The 23,530-nt window shown below is 35.1% G+C and overlaps 1 protein-coding gene across 1 annotated transcript in view; it reads left to right on the top strand.

Annotated features, from left to right (window-relative positions):
- txndc16 (thioredoxin domain containing 16) overlaps positions 1-21,140 on the top strand; it is a 45,971-nt gene extending 24,831 nt beyond the window's left edge. The window contains exons 14-19 of the mRNA XM_679925.8: positions 955-1,091; positions 3,164-3,248; positions 3,392-3,530; positions 6,173-6,342; positions 6,439-6,629; positions 20,533-21,140. Of these exons, the coding sequence (XP_685017.4) occupies positions 955-1,091; positions 3,164-3,248; positions 3,392-3,530; positions 6,173-6,342; positions 6,439-6,629; positions 20,533-20,753 (943 nt within the window). The 3' untranslated portion in view covers positions 20,754-21,140. The remainder of the gene's footprint in view (positions 1-954; positions 1,092-3,163; positions 3,249-3,391; positions 3,531-6,172; positions 6,343-6,438; positions 6,630-20,532) is intronic.
- Positions 21,141-23,530: the final 2,390 nt, after the last annotated feature.

The raw sequence follows: 23,530 nt of genomic DNA, 5'->3' as shown, positions 1-23,530 counted from the left end.
CTCTTCTAAAGCATAAAAATACTATAAAATGTTTGCAGATATTAAAGAGACATGGTAAGTGAACATTGTTGTTTATCTGAAAAACAATGCTGAAGTTAGATATTCTGCTTTGAAAATGTGTTTACCGTGCCGGAACTCTTTTTGTAATTTTAACCTGTCAATCTGGCAATCTGTGTTTGTATTTGTTTTAATCCAGGAATGCAATACCGAGTTCAACCACTGGGTGTTAAACTTCCATACTTCACATTTAAAGATATCTATTAGCTAGTGTGTTCCCAAAAATTCTAGTTTGGAATATAAAAAACTGATGTAAATATCCAAAGTTTGCAATTTATCACTTCCGCCTAAATTAATCAATGATTTTTTTTTTCGCATTACCTTACTCTTCAGATTTTTTTTTAATCAAATCTTGACCAATCAAATGCTCCCTGGTATCTGACAAACCCCTCCCCCTTCAAGACACATTTCAGTTGCTTTTCATTTGATCCACTTGAGCACTTTTTTGATCCATTTGAACACTCACTGGCAGAGCTAAAAACGAAATTCTATTGGTTGTTTTTTTTAAAAGGGAAGGAGCTGCTCTAAGTATGTCCCACCCTCTCTTAATTTCCAGTTGCGATTATGTCAAGCTTGAAGTAAAAAAATGCACATTTCAAAGCACTTCACTGGACCTTTATATTTAAAAAAAAGCAAGTTTACTAACATTTTATTCACTGTCATGTGGTCAGAAACCTTTATAAGTTGTTGTTGTTTTTTCTGTTGAACACAAAAGAAGATGTTCTGAGAAAAGCTGAAAATCAAATACTATTGAAGTCAATGGTTACAGGTTTTCAGCTTTCTTCAAAATATCATCTTTTGTGTTCAACAGAGGAAAGTCGAACCGGTTTAGAACATGTAAAGGGTGAGTAAATGATGATCGAATCATCAGTTTAAGAGTAACTTTTGTTTTTGCAGGAGTCTGGTCTCCACTCCTGTCCATCTCTCCTCGTCCGCTGAGGTGATGTCGTTTCTGGAGGGAGATTTATACAGAAAATATGTATATCTGACCCCTGTCCGGGTGCTGGGGCTTTTCAGCTCAATGCAGGACATGGGTAAGCTCTCTTTTCCCAGGAATCACTGCTGTGTGGTAGATGGAGATGCACTTTCCTGAATAAACTGTGAACCCGTATTTGTTTTTGGTTTAAAATAGAGATCATGATTTTCCCATGATTCTAGATTATTTTTGCATTATGATGAATTCCATCAAATTTGACTTTAAAAGTTTAGGTCAAGCTCTAATATTCAATGCAAGAAACAAGTGTTGCTTAATGAGTAATTGTATGCTAAATAAAAGTTTGTATTTGCATTATTTATTTATTTATTTATTTATACAACTAGAATCAGAATTATTAAACGCCCTGAATTATTATCCCCCTGTTTATTTTTTCCCCAATTTCTGTTTAACGTAGAGAGGATTTTTTCAGCACATTTCTAAACGTAATAGCTTTAATAACTCATTTCTAATAACTGATTTATTTTATCTTTGTCATGATGACAGTAAAAAATATTTGACTAGATATTTTTCAAGACACTTCTATACAGCTTAAAGTGACATTTAAAGGCTTAAAATTCAAAACTGATTTTATTCTTGCCGAAATAAAACAAGACTTTCTCATATATATCAGACATACTGTCAACATTTGCCTGCTTTGTTAAACATCATTTGGGAAATGTTTAAAAATGAAAAAGATCAAAGGGGGATGAATAATTCTAATTTCAACTGTATTCAATGAAATGATATTAAAATATTTTGTAAATAAATAAATATTTTATGTGCATATTATTCATATATTTATCTGTATATATACAAATATGTGTTTATACAGTGCTCAGCATACATGAATACACCCCTCACAAATCTCTCTTTAAAATACATATTTTATTAGAAAGCTATACAGTATTATATCTGTGCAAATAGATTTGATTAGTCAGTACTTAAGCCAAATCTGGAGCTCATCTAACAAAATAACTTACGATAACGGTACAAAAAAAACTTGTACAGCCAAATTTATATATTATAGAAAAATATTAAATACAAATTTAAAAAGGTGGAAAATCAAGAGAATAAAAAAATGAAGAATTTAGTTTTTGCAATTTTTGGCTTGAATTTAAATGAAATATCTTTCAATTTCTAAATATGTTTGGTGACTAAAATATTATTTTTTAGAAATGTGTCTGTTTAATAAGTCTGTTTTGTTTAAATGCACCAAAATACATTGCCTATATTCACAGAGAAATTGCTAATTTTCTAATTGGGGTGCACTCAATTATGCAGAGCACTGTATATAAAGATTGCCATCTGCAAATTTCTTGTAAAATAGCATTTTGCACAGGCTCCTATGTCTTAATTCAGTAATTTCACTCCAATAGCAAAAAAAATTGTTACTTTTATAGCTTGTAAAATAAAATAACTGATCATAAACATTAAAGGCTGAGAAAAATGCTCATTGTAGAAGAAAATTCCAGATGGCACTTAAATGTTTTTGCATATGAACTCTTCATGTACATAATAAAAAATGAGCACAAAGCTGTTATGTAAAAAAATGTATGTGATTTATTTATGATCAATCATTAAACTGGACTACAAAAAAAGTAAATTATTTTTTAAAAGGTAAATATCTTTAGTGCATTATTATTTTAATAAACAGAATACTGTATTTTCACATTCTGTCAAAATATTCAGCGTTTCAACTGTAATCATACAAAGCTCCAAGGAGACTTGTGTGCTCTAGAAAACTGTAAATATGACTCTAGATGATATTTGCCAAAAGGCTCATTACATATGAATACAGTAAACAATTACTTAAGAAATAATATTGCTCTATATCACCTAAATTTCACTATCCCTTTTTAAGGTTTGTAGTTCATTCTGAGTAGCCAGGTTGACTTGCTACTGATGGCTTTTTTGTTTTTTTACAATACTTCAAACAATATGCATATAAAGTACACAATTTTTTAAAAAAGGGTTTTGATTGTGTTCCTAAAAAAATATAAAAAATAAAAAATAAAAATTAGTGCAATGTGGTTTGACAGCTAACGAGTGTATTTCACGGGTGTCAAATTATTGCAAAATTGATTCCATGTACAAAAGAATCTCTCAGTCATGTGCTTTGTATGTCTTCAGGCGTATCTTCATTTGAAGAAGCGGCAAGACTCCTCAGAGGAGAGACCATTATTGGGCTGTTTGCCCATAAAGAGGCGGCAAAATGGTATCTGGATGTTTCACCACAACTATTCTAATGACGTAATATGCTTAAGATTATAACTTGCATTCAGAGGGGTTGTAAGGAACAAGATGTTACATGTGTGGAGGTTTCAGTGTGGCGTAAGACAGTGTTTTGTGTTTGATCAGGGTGGAGGGACTGTCAGTGAATCTGCCTGCTTTACTGGTGTCCCACGGTCCTGCACTTCCTCATCAGGTCTTTTCCCTCCCATCATCCTTGGCAACGGACCATGTCAAACTCATTCAACGAGTGGAGCTGGAGCGTTTTGTAAGTTATTTTGGTTGCAAATTCACCCCAGACTTCAAATATCGTGCTCCACAGTTGCACAATGAGACTTTATATTGGAATCACATGTGTTTTACTGGAAGTGTTCCTGCTGAAACATGAACCATCGCCCCATTCTGAGATCAACAGCACTCTGAAGCAGGTTTTCAATCAGGATGTCTTTGTACATTGCTGCATTCATCTTTCTCTCATCCTGACTAGTCTTCCAGTACCTGCTACTGAAAAACATCCCCACAGCATGATGCTGCCACCACCATGCTTCACTGTAGGGATAGTATTAGCCTAGTGGTGTGCGGTGCCTGCTTTTCTCCAAACGTAACGCCTGGCATTTACTTCAAAGTGTTCAATTTTAGTCTCATTAGAGCAGAGAATTTTATTTCTTATTGTCTGAGAGTCCTTCAGATGCCTTCTGGCAAATTCTAGACGGGGAGTGGCTTCTGTCTGGCCACTCCACCCTACAGGCCTGATTGGTGGATTGCTGCACAGATGGTTGTCCTCTCTGTACGGTTCTTCTCTCTCCACAGAAGAACACTGGAGTTCGGACAGAGTGACCATCAGGTTATTGATCACCTCCCTGACTAAGACCCTTCTCCCTTGATAACTCAGCTTAGATGGCCGACCAGCTCTAGGAGGAGTCCTGGTGGTTCCAAACATCTTCCACTTAAGGATGATGGAGGCCACTGTGCTCATTTGAACTTTCAGAGCAGCAGAAAAATTTTCTGTATACTTCCCCAGCCTTGTGCCTCGAGACAATGCTGTCTAGGAGGTCTACAGACAATTCCTTTGTCTTCATGCTTGGTTTGTGTTTTGACATGTACTGTCAACCCTGGGACCTTATATAGACAGGTGTATGCCTTTTCAATTCATGTCCAATCAACTGAATTGACCACAGGTGAACTCCATTTAAGCTGCTGAAACATCTCAAGAAGGATCAGTGGAAACAGAATCCACCTGAGCTCAATTTAGAGCTTCACGGCAAAAGCTATGAATACGTATGCACATTTGATTTTTCATGAATTGAGTAGGCTAAATTGTCCGTAGTGTATGACTGTGTGTGTGAATGAGTGTGTGTTGATGTTTCCCAGAGATGGGTTGCGGCTGGAAGGGCATCTGCTGCGTAAAAACGTGCTTGATATGTTGGCGGTCATACCACTATGGTGACCCCGGATTAATAAAGGGACTAAGGCGACAAGAAAATGAAAGCCATTTTGGAATAAGGCTGTTAACATAAAAAATAAATAAATAAATAAATATATATAACAGTAACATTTGGGCAGTCCATCAGGGTTGTCCTCCAAAGGCATATTTTTAATCTGGTGTAGAATATCTTCCTCTGAAGATAACACTCCCAGGCATTCGGTTGTAATAGTTGCCATGACTATTAATATGATTAAAATCATAAAAGTGTCATCTGGACCATTTCTTCCCTTATTGTCAGCAGAAAACTGACCCACTTCAGTGTGTCGTCCTTGACCTCTTCGAACTCTGTCAAAAGTGTCTCTTTTGTTTTTTCTCATTGCTTATAGCTGTTTTTGCAAGCATAAAAATATCTGAACATGTAAGTAAAGTTTTGTGTTAATTACAATTAATGTCATTAAGCCATCCAGACGTCACAAAATATAGCGTTTTTTTTTTTTTTGCAATCGGGAGATCACAATAATTAACCCTGAAAAGCCAAAGCAGCACAAGCACTACCAGATTACAGTTGTGTTTGTAATAAGTAAAACGCTAAACACATGCAAGCATTTCCTCTTTCTTTCTTTTTAATGAACTAGTCTGCAGTAACTGGGGTTATACAGAGAGTGGCCAACACAAAATACATGCATTCCTGATATGTGAGTCCCATCTCACACTCAATACACTACAATAACTATGGTATAATTTCAAAACATACGAAAGAGGGAGATTAAATTAGAATGTCACTTACCTGTTTAATAATGATTTGATCAGCTGTAGTTAGAAATGACGGCTCTGCTCAATGACAGGCTGATGGATACTGATGCGCTATATTTCCAAATTAGGCACTATGCTTATAAATAAACTGCGTAGTTGCCATCTAAACAACTACATACTAGTCTAAAGAAGCCTCAAAAGTACATTATGTTGTCCAACAGCTGCAATATTTTATTTATTTATTTTTAATGTAATTATATATATAATTATTTTATTATTATTATTATAGTGTTGTAGATTAGTAAACAAAACAAATAATCCCTTTTAAAATTTTGATTAAAAAAGTAGATAACTTTTAATTGCCAAACATTAACTAAATTGCAATGTTAATAATATAAATAAAAATAAATTAAAGGCAGCAAAATGATTATAGAAAAAAAGTAAAAAAATATACCAAGATGTAAAATTTTAATTTAAACTAATCCAATATAAATTTAAAAGCTAATTCAAATGTGTATATTATATATGATAATTGTACTTAAAATTAAATAGACACTAGTTATATAGCAATATAAACAAGCCTTCTTTGATCTATATCTTACTAGAAGCATGCAAGGATGAATTGTGAATCTTGCATGAACCTTCCACACAGTATGCATTTGAAGTCTCTTTGTTTCACTGGAAAAATACTAATAACAAGCTAAAAAATATGTTATGTGTTCCCATAATAGCCTGAACTGACAGTGGAGAATCTTCCCTGGTATTTGGAGCTTGAGAAACCTTTGCTGCTGCTTTTTATCGGAAAAGAGGAGAGTACAGAGAGCACGAGGTCTTTAGCAGAGATAAACCAACTGCTGGGTTCTGGACAGCTGGATTTCTTCTTACCCTGTTGGATCCATCTGTGAGAAGCATGATCTGTTTAACACATTTATCAAAGCCATGCTTATTTTTAGTAAACCCTTTGTTAATTCTCTGCTGTGGGCTTTAATTGTTTTAGTGGTCGTACACCTGTTGGGAGGTCCATCCTGGAGAAGTATCTGGGCTTTGTTCCTCCACTTCCATCTTTGGTGATTTCGCAGATAAAAACTGGAGGAGAGGTGTTTCTTTTCCCCTCTGAGCGCCCCCTAAAGGCTGAAAATATCCTGCGGTGGATTCATGATGTGGAAGACAGACATGAACAACCAGCAGGTGAGTCTTGTAGCTTTATTATAGACATTTACAATAAAAAAACAAAGTAAAAAAGACCAAATGAAATTATGTAAGGTACAATACTGTGCAAAAGTCCTAAACACTATAACAGCTTTGTTGGCCTCAGAATTTGTTACAATACATAATCAGTTTCTTTATTAAAAACAAACAGAAAATATAATTTATAAATATATATGTATATATATAGTGTAAATTCCAGTACAAAAACCTTGTAATAAACTGCATAAGCATTTTCTGTTACTTATTTTTCGTACGTTATATTATTTCAAACTACTTCAATGTCAATAAAAGTACCTTTGTTAAACTGTAGAGATGAATTTTCAACATCAAAAGTCGACAGAGCAGACATCAAAGTCCCATAATGCAATTCACAGCTGTAAATAAACAGAATACGCATGTAAATCACAAAATATGGAAATTGTTAATGAACAAATATTTTTTACAGTGTAACACTTTCTTCATACCTCCTTATTTCTGCTGTTCACAATACTTTATATTTGATTTCGACAAAAGTGTGTCCTTGTATTCATTGGCAATGCCTCTTACATGGTTTAAGTTTCATTAATCAATCATCACATGCCCCTGAAAATGCTGGCACAGAGTTCTCCGACATGCACCAGTATTCACGAGATCACACCCTGTCCATTCACAACCTCATCAACACTTTTTCCCCTAATACAATCCCTATTGTTGCCTGTGGTGGAAACAAACCCAATCACTCAGATCTAGCACTCAGCTCCAATGATGTCCTTCCAAAACGCGCTCTCATTCAGACGTCCCCAAAGACACAGCGCTCCATTCTGACGATAGATGGTCTCTTTCTCAAAACCTGCTCTGGCTTTATACCCATTTCTCAGCATCTCCCATCTGCTTCCTATGAATCTGAGAGGAAACCGTTGGCCCTAATTGTGTCTGATTGTTGTTATTATTATAAAGTTATTTCCCTGAAACCTTCTGCTGGACTCTTGGGGGGCCTGGGGACATTTTTTGGCAGCTTTTTGCATTTCCAGATTTAAAAAAAAATGGCTTCATCAGTCTGTCGGTTATAAAATGTGTGTTTTGTGAGGACTGATGAAGCACTTTATTCATCAGAAGATACTTCTAAAATTTCATATGCCAGTGAGATGCGGAGGAAATACAATTGTCTGCACATCATCCTTGAAGCATTAGTCTAATTGTGATTAAATGTCCTGTTGCTATTGGAACCAATATATGTGCTGTTTTTTGACTCTTGGTAGTGGAAAAGACACATTATAGTTGTATGGTCCCATAGGTTTGATTACAATGTCTGTGTAACAGTGACTAGATGTGTGACTGTGTGATATAGTCCATTTTTTTCCATTGCTCATTCCTGGGTTTGTCCTCTTTTCTGTGTGACCAGAGAAAGGTTTCGGTCTACACACACACACACACGCTTTTTATTTGGCATTTTGATTGAGTTGGTGTACTAGTTATGGTGTACAATTATATCATCATTGTTTTAAGAATTAAAATTCAAATCATGATAGCAAAAATACCCCTCTTTAGTATTTGTTTTTTTACATTTGTAAGTTAGGCTGGGCAGTATGATTGTATATACCGGTACTGCAGAATAAATTGTTTACTGTTATAGATTTTATTTTTGTGTGTACAGTGACATGTAAATTAGTGGGTGTGGCTACCTCCTGGGCAGTGCGTTACCCTGAGCAAGATTCTGCTCATGACACTTAAGGAAGTGCTGACTGGAGCACTCATAACAAGATCCGGTCAGCAATCTGACGTAATCTTTATAAAAGCTGCGGATCTCAGTACAGAATAACTCTGTGTACAATTTCCCCTAGTAAGATAAATCACTAGTGTAGCTCTAAAGTCTCTGCTGACTAACAGCCTCCCCCAGGTCCAAATATGCTCTGTGCCCTGGCACACGGTCTAACAGGGTTGTGCTTATTCTCTTTATGAGTTATGGGTGTGTTTTCAGTGTAACATGAATTAAACCAGGGGTCACGAATCACGGTCTTGGAGGGCCGGTGTCCCTGCAGGGTTTAGCTCCAACTTGTCTTAACACACCTGCCTGGTTGTTTCAGGTATACCTAGTAAGACCTTGTTTAGCTTGTTCAGGTGTGTTTGATTAGGGTTGGAGCTAAAATCTGCCGGACACTGGCCCTCCAGGAATAAGTTTGGTGACCACTGCGTTAAACCAATCAGAGTCTCATCTCACATTCCCTTTAAGAGTCAGTTGTGTCGCGCTCTGGCGCATTTGCTATTTATATGTCAGACTTTTTAAATGAAAAAAGCTGAACGCTACACTAACAAGAAAACTGTTTAACAGTCCATCTGCAGCATGAGGATAAAGAATGAGCCTCCTCCATTCGGCCTCCTTACTTTCTCTTTATTTTTACTCTTTACTTTACTTCTTTACTTGCATGGATAAGGTGTTGTACGCACTCCTGTGAGGACATTTATTAGCCTATATATTTTTTGAATTTGTTAAGTGCAAAGATTTGTTTCAAAACTATTTCTAAATCCAGTTCTAATTTCCAGCAAATGAATAAATCAACAATAATAACAAAGTGTGGTCAAAAAACTGAGTTATATCCAAACATACATTCTATTCCTATGTCCATATGGTGATGCAGACGTCTCCAAAACCTGACAGGTGGACAAATCTAAACTTCTTTTTATTAAAACAAAAATATAAATAATACAGCTTATTATAACATTACATAAACGCAAATTTCAAGAAAAACAGAAAAAGCCCCCCGAGATGAAGAAGGCAAGGAGGCAGTGGATTTTATATTCATGTAGAAAATAATAATTTTTGTAACATTTTAATCCTTTAATGTGTTTAATATGAAAAGGTATTTGTGTATTGCTGTAAATCCTGTGAGTATTAAGCAATGTGTAAACGTTTGGACCTGCATAGGTGTATAACTAATGCGCTCTTTGCTGAACTTTTAGTTGGTCAATGGCGCGGCCTTTTTTAGTTCTTTAAAAATGCAACACACCAACAATGCGCCTTAACACAACTCCTTTTTAGACCGGAACACCCATGGGTGCAAATGGATTTGCTATTTGGCGCAAAACGTGAAAATTACAGTTGCGCTGGTCTGAAAAAAGCAAAAAATCGCGCCAAACTCGTCTTCTGCCTTAAACTAATAAAATGGAGAGGAAAACAAGATTGACCTTAATGGATGATTTGTTCCTAGATAGATCAATCACAAGTCTGATTTTAATTTATTGTGAGAAGCCATCATTAGTGGGGAATAAAAATCATAAACCTAAAAATGAACACTTCTCAAAAATGCACCAGCAGAAAAGATATCAGCGTTAGCACAGCCAGAGTTAAAAAAAAAAAAAAAAAAAGTAAAATATCAAATATTGTGCATCCCTACTAAATATAACAAAGTTCAAAATAAAAGTCCTTTTCATTTCTGGTTCAAAAAGTGAGAAAATATCCAGTGAGTGGCAGTTATGTGAGCACAAATGTCTTGTTATGGCCAGACTAGTTCCAGCTGATAGAAAGGGAACAGTAACTCAAATAACCTCTCATTACAACCGAGGTATGCAGAAGAGCATCTCTGAATGTACAACAAGTACAACTTTGAAGCGGATTGGCTACAGCAGCAGAAGACCACACCGGGTGCCACTCCTGACAGCTAAGAACAGGAAACTGAGGCTACAATTCACACAGGCTCACCAAAATTGAACAATAGAAGATTGGAAAAATGTTGTCTAGTCTGATGAGTCTTGATTTCTTCTGCAACATTCAGATGGTAGGGTCAGAATTTGGCATCAACACCATGAAAGCATGGATCCATCCTTCCTTGTATCACCGGTTCAGGCTGGTGAGGTAAAAGTGTGGGGGATATTTTCTTGGCACACTTTGGGCCCGTTTGTACCAATTGAGCATCTTATCAATGCCACAGCCTACCTGAGTATTGTTGCTGATCATGTCCATCCCTTTATAAACACAGTGTATCCATCTTCTGATGTCTGCTTCCAGCAGGATAACTCGCCAAGTCATAAAGCACGAACCATGTCTGATTGGTTTCTTGAACATCACAATGAGTTCACTGTACTCAAATTACCTCCACAGTCACCAGAACTCAATCTAATAGAGCACGTTTGGGATGTGGTGGAATGGGAGATTTACATCATGAATGTGCAGCCAACAAATCTGCAGCAACTGCGTGATGCTATCATGTCAGTATGGAGCAAAATCTCTGAGGAACATTTCCAGTACCTTGTTGAATCTGTCATGAAGAATAAAGACAGCTCTGAAGGCAAATTGGGGTCCAGACCAGTGCTAGTAAGGTGTACCTAATAAAGTGGCCGGTAAATGTTAATCATTGCTATGAAATTGAATTTTCTATTTATATTTATAAGATATGATATCTTTAAAGTAATACAAGTAATGTCACAAAAAAGAGCTATATTTTCCTAAACATCAACTTGATCAAAATTGTAGTTGATTTTATCCAACAAGATGTTAAAATCAAGTTACTTTTTTGCACTATATCATCTGTTGCTATGAAAATATATAAAAAAATAAACTGTCTATATCACTAACCCCTGAATTTCAATGCCTTTTAAATATAGCATTTTAATTTATTGGCCCAGAAAGCAATAACTTCTGTTATTCTGGTCTCTAGCTCTAGTCTCGTTCAATTCAGTGTAAATCTATTTTAAAAATCCTCCGTTTTATAGTCCTCCAGCAGATAATAATAAGTCAGACTTCGTGGAAAAGTAATATAACGCCTCATCTCTTCAAACTGCTTGATTTGAGGTATGGGAAAAAACCTCTAACTGTAAGTACGGGCAATATTAATACTGATGCTCATCTTGGCCATTACCACTAAAATGTGTTTGGAATCAATATATTTCTCATTTACAAAATAATTCAGATGGCCCAGATGTCCGCTTTTCCTGTAATTTGAGCAACCAATGTTGTTTTGGTGGTTGCTATGCATTTTGTGAGCAGGCTGATTAATCCCACCGCACCACAGACATTAGCGATACCAGGAGACTCTGGGCATCATTGACTCACGAGAAGAGCAGCGGTAGTGATAGTGCGGAATTTGTCTTTTCATATGTAGAAGTATGAACGTCTTTCAGAATTTAAGCTACCATATCGCCTTTGTAATAAACACACACAATCACAAATTATGTCATGTAATTTTGAATTTGAGCAATATTGTCTGATGTTTTGGAAAATGATTGTGAGAGAAATTTCTAGGAAGTAACCATGCAATGTTATTTTGATTATGGACTATTTCTTAAGTGTTTGCAGAAGCCTTAAAGAGATAGTTCTTCCAAAACAAAAAGTCTGTCATCATTAACTCCTCTTTCAATTGTCACAAACCAGTTTGAGTTTGCTTTTATTTTGAATAGTTATTTTGAAAGATATTGGAAACTGGTAACCACTGACTTGTCCTACTTTGGAAGCCAATGGTTACAGGTTTTTTAAATATCTTCTTTTGTGTTCAACAGAAAAAGGAAACTCTTAAAGGGCCACAAACCCCCCTGTCCCAGCAGGGTGTTTTCACACCTCTAGTTTGAAAAAAGTCAGGAAAATGGGTAAGTCCCAGCTATGTTTAGGTGGGAGTGTTAAGTGGTGAAGAGGGAAGTGTTTGCATGAAAAGGGGAGTTTCAGGTTGAGTACACACTGATTTTCACGGAGGCAAAACAACACACAGACGCAGGGTAGAAAGACAGTGACTATGGCCCCGTTTACACTAGTGCGTTTTAGTTTTAAAACGGCGTTGTAGAATGAAAACGATCCGCGTCCACACTCGCGTTTTACCCAGCGTTTCTGAACTGCTCTCCGTCCACACCAAAACGCTGAAAACGCACATCACGTGACTACACACACACTCTCGGGCAAGCGCTCCAGCATTTCTACCCAGATGAGAGCTCTGCTTGTCGGACTGCTCATCACGCATCTCCCGCTGGATCTAATCTCACTATATTTGCTAAACGTGATATTTCATTCATGTTGTTGTCTTTATCTAACGACATAGGCCAATTCCTTGACTTTGGTCATTGGAATCTATTAAGCTACTTGTTCACGGGTAACATGTTTTGGTTAAGCGCAAAGATAAGTTAATGATTAATCCAGGTACATTGACTGATCGCTTGCCTTTATTTCCTACAATGTATAAACTTATTGTATGTTATACTTTTATAATTATCGATTATTAAAACTGATATTCAGCAAAAGAGAGGGTGCGTTTCGTATTTTCACTGAAATTGAAAGGAGGCAGTTGTTATCGGCTCCGTTTTGTTATAAATATCCACACAGTGAAGATGACGCTCATATATGCAGCACGACGCCTCAACATTTCTGCTGTCTGTTAAGTTGCTAATATTAAAAAGAAAATAGGCAATTCCTTAAATCATGTTTACATTTTATTGTTGAGAAAGTGAAACAACGTAGCCAGGGTGATGTGAATGAAGTTATAAAGTACACTGTTCCCTTTGAAGATTTACCCGTGTCCTCGGTATGTTTTCCATATCAAACTGAGGGAGGGAGACTGCAGCCTTGATCAAACTTGCGAAGTCTTAACTTACAAGAAGAGGATGTGAGACTGAACTGTGTGTGTTAGGCTACTTAATATTGAGGAAAAGCCCCAATCAGAGAGGCGAACGTTTGCAGCCCCGCCTCCGTTTTCAGATGTCTCCGTCTTTCCCCATCCACACTGAGACGGAGCAGCAGCGTTTTAGAATGAAAACGGCCTCTCCAGCGTTTTCGAAACGCTCCGTTTTCGGCGCTCGAGAACTCCGGCGTAGTGTGGACGGATGGCGTAACCGTAGCAACACTTATGCGTTTTCAAACTAAAACGCACTAGTGTAAACGGGGCCTATGTTTAAATGGACATCAGTAATCAAATTATTTGCCAAATTATTAATTTGTCGACTTCAACTGCAGTTTGGCAATTTTACTTTCATTCAGGCACATTTCATGCATGCCCCCCATGACAAACGAGATAGTGGTTGCGAGGAACTTCTGGAAGAGTGTTGTTATAATAGAATGTTTGATACCGCACGCCTTATGAGACGAAAAAAAACCTTTGCATTTCTCGGTAACTTACATGTAATAGCGTAAGAAAGCTGTGTGTGTATAATAGACTATCCTGTCACAAAATGCGGTGAAAATCCAACATGACTGTAATAGTTTGATTAAGGTATTTACATGTTTACATTCAAAGAGCAGCATTTACAGCGGATCTTTCACTCCATAATATTGTAGTGATATTGACGTACTCAAATCATTTTGACTAAGCGATGTCTTTAAAAACTGAAAACGTACTGCTACCAACTAACTTTGCTTCTATATAAACATAAACAGAGAACACTGATCACATACTTAACAAATCTGTAGAGACAGGACAATCAACACCAACTGGAACCACGTCTTTTAAAAGTGTGACGTCTTTTAAAAGAAAACGAGTAGCAAACCCAGTTTTTACCATTTCCACAAGTGAAAAGCTCTTGGTTAAAAAAAATCTTTCTTACAAACGTATATTTGTGGCGTGTTAGCAGACCACTGTAATCCACACGTGAGTTCAGCTGTGCTCTCTGGGAATTGAAAACAAAACCTTTGTTGCAGCACATATATAAACGCATTACTGACGACCCATGTCTCTAAACAGTTCTTCCTCCACTTGTTTTAATTACAGTTGGCAACAATGTGGAATCTCTGTAAACACTGTAACAGGTAAGGACAGTCTTGGAAGCTATCATGCGAATTAATGAAGTTGCACCTCATTCACAATTGAGCGCATTAATTGCACTTTTAAGACCGGAAGAACGAATTTGCTTGAAATAATGCAAAAACAACCAATTTTCACTTTTTAGTGAAACGTGTGTCCTAATAGGGTTTTTAGCAACGTGGGACACGTATATGGCTGTCAACATCTCAAACAATGTGTTTTGGTGTTTCGTGATTTTTAAAGGTTTTAGAGCCAGTTTAGGGGTGAGTAAATAGTTATTTGGATGAACTATCGGTTTAAAATAATATTTGAGATGTTTAATGAGATAGATCCACTGGATAATCTTGTTACACTATAAAAATGCTGGGTTATTTCGATCCAAATTTGGGGAAAATAAGTGAAAATCATAACTGCTGTTTGTTTTTTAAAATGTATAACTCAACATTAACCCAACAACTGGGCGTGTAAAAATTTAACCCAAATTCAGCTTGAAATAACACATAGTTTTAATTAATGTAGATAACATTTTTTGATGTGAATCAAGGAATTTATTTATTAAATCAGGGGTTCGTACAGGAGCTGGAAATTCTTGAAAATGCTTAAATATTAATCTACTGTTTTCAAGGTTTTAAAAGTGCTTAGATTTTGGATAAGGTGTTTGAAACCGCTTGGAAAAGTAATTGTTTTGCTTTCAGAAGAATTTACTTTACTTAATAGGTAATGATTATCCAATAAATCTTTTTGCTTTTGCATAAGATGAAAACTGGAGTCTGCACATGTGCTGTAGCATCATCTGCCTGTACTTATAGAATATGCACCTTTTAAAAAATAAGATAAATATAAATTTAAGATTAAACACACATTAAATACACATTTAAGATATGAGTAAACTACGTGTAATAAATTAAATAACAGTATTTCAATGTTGGTCTAGGGAAAAACATCAAAAAATTTTCTTTGAGTACAATCTTGTACTACAGAATACTATTAAAATGGCATATGTATGTAAATACTGTATGTAATTTGCCACACTTATAATTATTATTATTATAACCTTTATTTTACCAGGAAAAACGCATTGAGATTAAAAATCTTTTTTACAAGAGCGTCCTGGTCAAGATCAGGCAGTGCACATGTCACATGGGTCTAACAAACAACAAATAAAAAAACAGTTAACATGAACCACACTGAAAAACTATTCAAAACATCTACAACCTGTTTCAACTTATAAATCTTTTGTAGTCTTTTTAAAAGCATTTAGTAAAATCAACTTTTAAAACTGCAACTTTGCTTGTAGATTATTCCATGCAAAAGGTGTTGCGTATTTAAAAGCCTTTTTCCCCATCTCAGTCCGCACTTTAGGAACAGACAGTAAATATCCTTTGACTACAGGCTTTTTACAAATGTAATTCTGTAGATATGATGAGAGTAAACCCAGTATAGATATGTAAGCTTAACTACTCCTCTCTTTTAATTATCTCTAATTCTTAATGTGCCACGGACAAGAAACATGTTGCTTTCCAACTAGTCTTTGCTTGCAGTTTTCAATGGTATGTGTGTGATGTCATTGAGAAGGCAGACAAACTGTAGCAAATCATTTCCAGAAGGGAACTTAAACAAAGAATGGCTACCAAAGCAGGGTATTTTGACCTGGACATGCTGTTGTTAGAAAATCCTCAAAAAAACAAAGAAATCCCAAAAGTTGACACTCTGTTGGGCAAGTCTACCTAGCAACACCAGATCCATCATTTCTCTTTTGTTTTGGCATGTTCGCATGAGTCCATTAGAGCTTTTATTGGTCAGTGTCACAGACGTGATTGAACCTGTCATGGAGGACCGAAACAAAACTCTCAGTGTGTTGGGACTTTGTGAAGCATTCCAGATGAGACATTCAGTGCAAAACAATACTTTTCTGAGAGAATTTGTTTGTGTTGTTTCTTGGCCAAATATTAACAAATTCTTAAATCAAGAAGCATATTCTTGTCCAGTAAAAATGAATGTCTTTCTTTCTGAAAATGTCAAAATTAAGTAAGCTTTTCTTTAAAATATGCTAAATAATTGGTCAGAAATGTTCTTCAAATTATTTAAATGTTCTTTGATTAAGTATTTGTTGAAAGGTAGAACAAAGATTGTTCTCCCGTATGACATAACTGTGAAAACACCCTTTTGGAACCTGCAATATGAGACAAAACAGTAATTTCTTCCATAACATACTTAGTCCCTTAAATAACAGTCAGAATCAAGCTGATATCGTGTCTAAACCTGGCATTAGTGTGTGGTTCTTTTTATTTTAGGCATCATGTTTTTATCAGTGGACTGGAAAATAGTTTCCAGTTGCATCCAAGAAAGGAATCTGCAATTATTTCTCACAGTATGAAGGAAACTTTAACACTGTCTAGGCATATTTTCCATCTTTTCCAGCAGTGTATTTTCCATATACACAGCAGAACCAGTATATCTGATCTAACACTTCTGTGTTAGATGGTTACAACTCTTAGGTTCACCAAAACCACGTTCATCTGGCCAGAAATACAGTAAACGTTGAAACATTGCAAAATGTGATTGCAGTTTAAAATTGCCGTTTTTTTTTTTTTTATTACATTTTAAAATGTAACTTATTGCGTTGGTTTTTCAACATCATTTCTGCAGTCATCAGTGCTAATCCAAATATGCTTATTTGATGTGTAAGAAAAAGTCTTATTTTTTATAAATGTTGAAATAGAGTTGATTTGTTTTTGTGGAACTGCAATTTTACAGTCAATGTTTATCAGTTTAATTCATTTTAATTAAATTAAAAGTGTTTTTTTTTAAATCAGTTTAGTCCATTGTTATCGAATAAAATGATTTCTTTCTTTTTTTTTTTAATCCTTACTGAACTAAATATTTTAAATAGTACTGTATTTTTTAAGCAGTAGATACAACATTTTCAGTTTCTTTTTGGACTGTGAATGTACTTTGAGCAGTGTTTAACCTCATGAAATGAGCAACCGTAAGTATATAGCAAAACACATTTGTCACAAATTGTTTTATTGGAGTCTGTTACGGCATTTAGCTTTGTTTTCTTTTTTATTATATTTTAAAATGTAATTTATTTCCTTGATTTTTCAGCATCATTATTTATTTATTTTGTTTATTTGGCAGGGACAGTGTACATTAATTAGCATTTCTGCCAATGCACCAGAATTAGCCCGAAGGCTATTTTTCATCTGTTGTCCATTAACAACCTAGAAAAAACAATACAAAAATTATACAATCTATCAAACATATTTAAAAAGTACTAAAATAGACATGGTCATATAGATGTTAAAAGAGAATATTTACAAATTAAGCTAAAACACCAACATTTTGTAATTGAGATAAAAATAGTTGAAACACATTTAAACAACAGATCATTAAGATGGTGGGCACAATAGGAAACATGCTAGTTTCAATTTAATCAGAATGATGACACGTCTGATTCTCTATAAACCAGGGTTTTAAATGTTTTTTGAATATATTAAATGAGGTTATCTCTCTGATGCTGCCAAGGACAGAATTCCACTCCTGTGCAGCTGTAACTGAAAAAGCACCCTGACCAAAGGACCAATGATTAGTCACGTCTTCAGTGCCAATTTAAATATGCTTATTTGGTCTGTAAGAACATTTGTCATATTTTTATGAATATTGAAATATAGTTTTCCGTTTAATACATCTTTATTGAATACAAATATTAAATTATTTTTAAATAATACTTAGCCAAAACTTTTACATGTTTATCAATTTGATCCATATTGATTTCTTTTTTTAATCCTTACATAACCAAAGATTTTAAACAGTACTGTTTTTTTTAACCATAAAAAACTTTAGAAAACATTTTTAGCAACATTTTCAGTCTCTTTTTGGACTGTGAATGTACATTTCAGCAGTGTTTAAACTCATAAAAATGACCAACCCTCAGTATATAGCATTTGTCACAAATTGTTTTATTGTTGTCTGCTACGGCATTCAGCTTAGTTTTCACTAGAATTAAATTTTTTATTATGTTTTAAAATGTAATTTATTCCCTTGATTTTTCAGCGTCATTGCTCTAGTGTTCAGTGTCAATTCAAATATGCCTAATTGGTTTTTTAAAATATTTGTCTTATTTTTATAAATTGTTACGACTAAAGTTTATTTATTTGTTTTTGTTGCTCATTGCATGTGTCCTTTTCTGTTTCCCGCCTACTTGTGTTGTTTTCTGTTATCTCAAAGGCTCCTATTTTAATGTGATCGGATTAGCTGCTAGTCGCAGAGAGCCATAAAAGAGAGCTTCCGGCAGAGTTCGAGGAGCTGATTTGTGGTGCGACGGTTGCTGGGAGTGGAAAGCTCCTGGATTCACCTACCCCTCTGGCTGACAACCAAACTCTATTCTTGTTGAAATGTCCATGTATGCTTGCAACTTTTTGAGAGTTTGAGCTTGACGGGGTGGCCTGCCTATTTATTTGATTACTTTTGTCTTGGTTTATGTGTAGAGAGGAAAGTAAACTACCTGTATTTTTCTTTAAAGACTTACAAGTTATTTAGTTTATTTATTTTGCAGAATCTTTTGTTTGTTATTTTGGCCTGCGGCCACCCTGAAGAGATTCTCATTTAAATTGCATTTTTTTAATATAATAAATCTATTCAATTACTCTCAACTGAGTGTCCACGTTTGGTTGTCGACCGAAGGTAATCCTTTGCATACGTTTTTGTTTGTTTGTTTACTCTGCACTGTAAAACCCAACAGTCAACTTTATCAAATGAAATGAGTGTAGTTAACTCAAAATGTACTGAAAGTTAATTCTACTCATTTGAAAAGAGTTTTGAACTCAGTGTTGAAGGTAATGAGTTAATTAAATACCTCATTACTTAAAGTAATGAGATTTCACAGTACTTGTATAGATTAGTTAACTCAACTGGTTTGTTGCAATCGGTTTCCTGAAACAGTTTGACTTCACTCTTTGGGTTTTACAGTACTCAGTTGGTTTGAGTTCTCTTCATTTATTGGGTTTTACTGTGCTCTAATTGCTTAGTTTACCTCAAATGGATTGAGTTCACAGTACTCATTATGATTTGTTTTTGAACTTAAATGGTTTGTTGCAATCGGTTTCCTCCAATGGTTTGAGTTACTTTAACTTATTGGGTTTTGCAGTGTGAAAAATTCACCTCCCACAACCTTCCTTCATCATATTTTCCCCTGGACTTGGGATGTAATTGAATATTGAAGTATAGTTTTTGTGCAACTGCAATTTTTACGGTCAATGTTTAATCTATTTTTATTGAATAAAAATATGAAGTTATTTTTTAAAGATCCTTATGGAACCAAAACTTTTAAATCCTTATCACTTTAATAAATATTTATTGAATAAAATTATTAATTTCTTTTTTTTATCCTTACAGAACTAAATATTTTAAACAGTACTGTATTTTTTGACCGATAGAAACTTTAGAAGACATTTTTAGTAAGAAAGTCTCTTTTTGGACTGTACATTTCAGCAGTGTTTAAACTCATTAAAATGACCAACTCTCAGTAAATGTATATATAACTCAGTATATAACTCTCAGCCAGTTCAAATATTATTTGCTGTGTAAGAATATTTCTTAATTTTATGCATATTGAAGTATAGTTTTTGTGGAACTGCAATTATTATGGTCGATGTTTGTCCATTTAATCCATCTTTAATTAATTTTTTTTTATCATTACTGAACCAAAAAGTATGAATGTTTAATTTAATCTACAATTAATAAATAAAAGTATTGATTGTTTTTTTTTTTAATTCTTACTAAACCTAAAAATTCTCTTTTTGGACTGTGAAAGTACTTTCAGCAATGTTTAAACTCATAAAAAATGACTAATCCTCAGTATATAGCCAAACACATTTGTCACAAATTGTTTTATTGGAGTCTGTTACGGCATTTAGCTTTGTTTTCGCAAGAATCGCAGTAGATTAGTTTACATTTTCAGAGTTTCCACACTAAGACATCTGGAACCACTTGCCACTCTCATTAATAAACCTTCCAGGTATAAAGCATTGTTGACTCCCTAATTGTGCTTTTGTTGTCAAATAGCATGTACGCAGAGCATTTCCTCGACAACTTACATGCAAGCTCCTCTGTTCTTCGTCATAGGCTTTCTTGAAACTGTGAGTTTGACAGCGATTTCATTCTCCGTTTTTGCTCTTCTGTTCCTTCAGGCTTGATTCCAGATGTGAAATGGGGTCCTCCTGTGCCATTCTTTGACTTTTTGGCAATAATGGACCAAGAAGCGCCGACTTACGCAGCACAGAAAGCTCCTAAAACGAAGAATGGGGGCAGAGAAAACCACAAAGAGCAGAATCATGTGACCCCTAACCAAAGTCAGGGCCCACATCCATCAGCAAACCCCCAAGCACCTCGCAGGCACTCTGAACTATAACATCAAGCCCTCTCGCCGCAACAGGGGTTATGTAAGCATTTCACATGACTGCTTGACATCTGCTGGATTCCACTTTGCAAGTGCTGTTAACATCATTCAGTTGTTTTCGAAAGTGTTTATACATCAATATGTCCGTATCACACTTACTTTTTGCGAATCAAATGGACTTTTCCAAATCAAATCAAGCATACGTGCGGATAGTTTACATTTTTGTGCTGTAACTTTATATATGTGCATCTGGTTTAGTCTTTGAGAGTGCGTTTATTTATTTAAAGACTTTATGTAAACATTTTATGCGAAATTTTTTTCTAATTCGTACAGCATGTGCCTGTTTGGTAATCGTTTTGTACAAATACAGAGCTACACATATGGGTGACATTTGTAAAATTCCTACATTGTGTGTTTATTCACTCACGAAAGAACAGCAACTGGCTTATTTTTCCTTTTTCTTTTTTTTTTTTTTAACGTACCATCCTAGAAAGTCTGACTTGAAAGCGGAAAGAGGCTGCATCTTTTTTTGATTGTGTTGTTAAAGTAAATTAGCGTCACGTTTAACGAGGGTGGAACTACTTTTTAATGCAAACCAAAGTTATGAAATAAGTCTTTCGTGTTTTTCTAGGAGCTGAATCTAGTGTTAAACCCTATTGCAGATGTTTTCAGGAACATCTTAAATAACTGTGTTTTTGGTCATGCAATTTGATCCCTGGAATGTGCTTGGATGCATAGATGAGGTCAACGTTAAAGCCGTCATGGAAACTCCATAACAGTTATTTAGGCACCTATTTTCTTACATATTTTCCTTAGCTCTGTTTTGAGCTTCTGTATTGGACATTAGAGTTACATTTAAGAAAAATGGTGCTTTAATGAGAAGTTGAGTCCCAATAATCATGGTCCTTAAAGAGGTAATTCATCTAAATATGATAATGCGCCATTAATTTACTTGCTGCCAAGCCAACAAAGATTACATAAAATGCATGTCAACAGCTACTGGTACATTTACAGTTATATTATATTATATCACATTATATCATTATATTATATTATATCATATTATAATCTATTATATTACATCGTATTATATTATATATTATATTATATCATATTTGGTAAAATTCTTTCATATTTTATCATATTATATTCTATCATTCATTCATTCATTTCCTTTTTGGCTTAGTCCCTTTATTAATCCAGGGTCGCCACAGCGGAATGCAACTTATTTAACATGTTTTTTACGCAGCGTATGCCCTTTCAGCCACAACCCATCTCGGGGAAACAACCATACAACTCATTCACACTCATACACAACGGACAATTTAGCCTACCCAATTCACCTGTACTGCATGTGTTTGGACTGTGGGGGAAACCGAAGCACCCGGAGGAAACCCACGCGAACGCAGGAAGAACATGCAAACTCCACACAGAAATGCCAACTGACCCAGCCGAGGCTCAAACCAGCAACCTTCTCGCTGTGAGGCGACAACACAACCTAATGCGCCACTGCGTTGCCTATATTATATTATATTATATTATATTATATTATATTATATTATATTATATTATATTATATTATATTATATTATATTATATGAGAAAAAAAACATGATTACCTGTGGCTTTTGATGATTTAAAAAAATATTTTGGGGTAAACTTTCTTAATAATATATGATGTTTTAATAAGCACAAAATAATTATTATTACCAAATAATGTCTCTATTTGGTAATATTCTTGAATAAATTCAGAACTACAGCTATTGGAGACATTTCTAATAACTATTATTAGTTAAATACAATATATAATGATTATTAATTGAATAAATTCTATAAAATTTTCCATGGATGAAATTTTTAAAAAATTACTACGGAAGTCAATAGGTGCCAGCAACCAGCATTTTACTAAATATGTTCTCGTGTGTTCAACAGAAGAAAGAAGCTCGGATATGTTTTGATTAAGTGAAGGATGAGTAAATGATGACAGAATTAAAAATTTGGGGTTTACAATCTCTTCAAGACACAGGAAGAGAAATAAAAAGAAACCCATGAATAAAATCACCCAGTGTAGTCCATCCTCCAGTGCAGCAGGGGGCACCGTCCTAAAACAAAAGCCACCGCTACACTACACGTAAAATCCACATGCATATAATTTAAACTTCCATATGTGTTCAAATCTGCACAGTCTTAGCACAGCATTTACGGTGTGGTTAACGGTAACACCAAATTTTGTAAAAAGATGGGTACAATACACAATCTTCCAGCCCAGAGTGAAGTTATACACATTAACAATGATTTGGAATTATGTTTGTATAATGTAGTTTAATGTAAAAGTATGTCAATGCTGCTCTATGGCAGTGTTTCTCAACCACGTTCCTAGAGGACCACCATCTCTGCACATTTTCCATTTCTCCTTAAGCAAACACACCTGATTCAGATCATGAGCTCATTAGCAGAGGCTGAAAGACCTATAATTGGTTTGACAGACAAAGGAGACATCCAAAACATGCAGTGCTGGTGGTCCTCCATAAACGTGGTTGAGAAACACTGATCTATGGCACAGCAGGATGTTGAACAGTTGTACTAAGGGTGATGTGGATATACTCTGAGTGCCACGGTTGTCTTTACAACTCTTTTGTTTGAATTGAAATACGCTGAATGCTTCTAAACAGTGTTCAACCCCCATCATTTTGTACATTCCTTGTAGTTCAGTACTAGGCAGTGCTTAAAAGTCGAACTTGTTGCCTATTATCGTAGCACAATTATGAGCATTAGTGGACTCATCTTGC

The sequence above is a fragment of the Danio rerio genome, chromosome 17 (assembly GCF_049306965.1).
Source record: "Danio rerio strain Tuebingen ecotype United States chromosome 17, GRCz12tu, whole genome shotgun sequence".
NCBI lineage: Eukaryota > Metazoa > Chordata > Actinopteri > Cypriniformes > Danionidae > Danio > Danio rerio.
The sequence above is the reverse complement of the archived record's forward strand: the minus strand, read 5'-3'. Positions and strand labels throughout refer to the sequence as shown.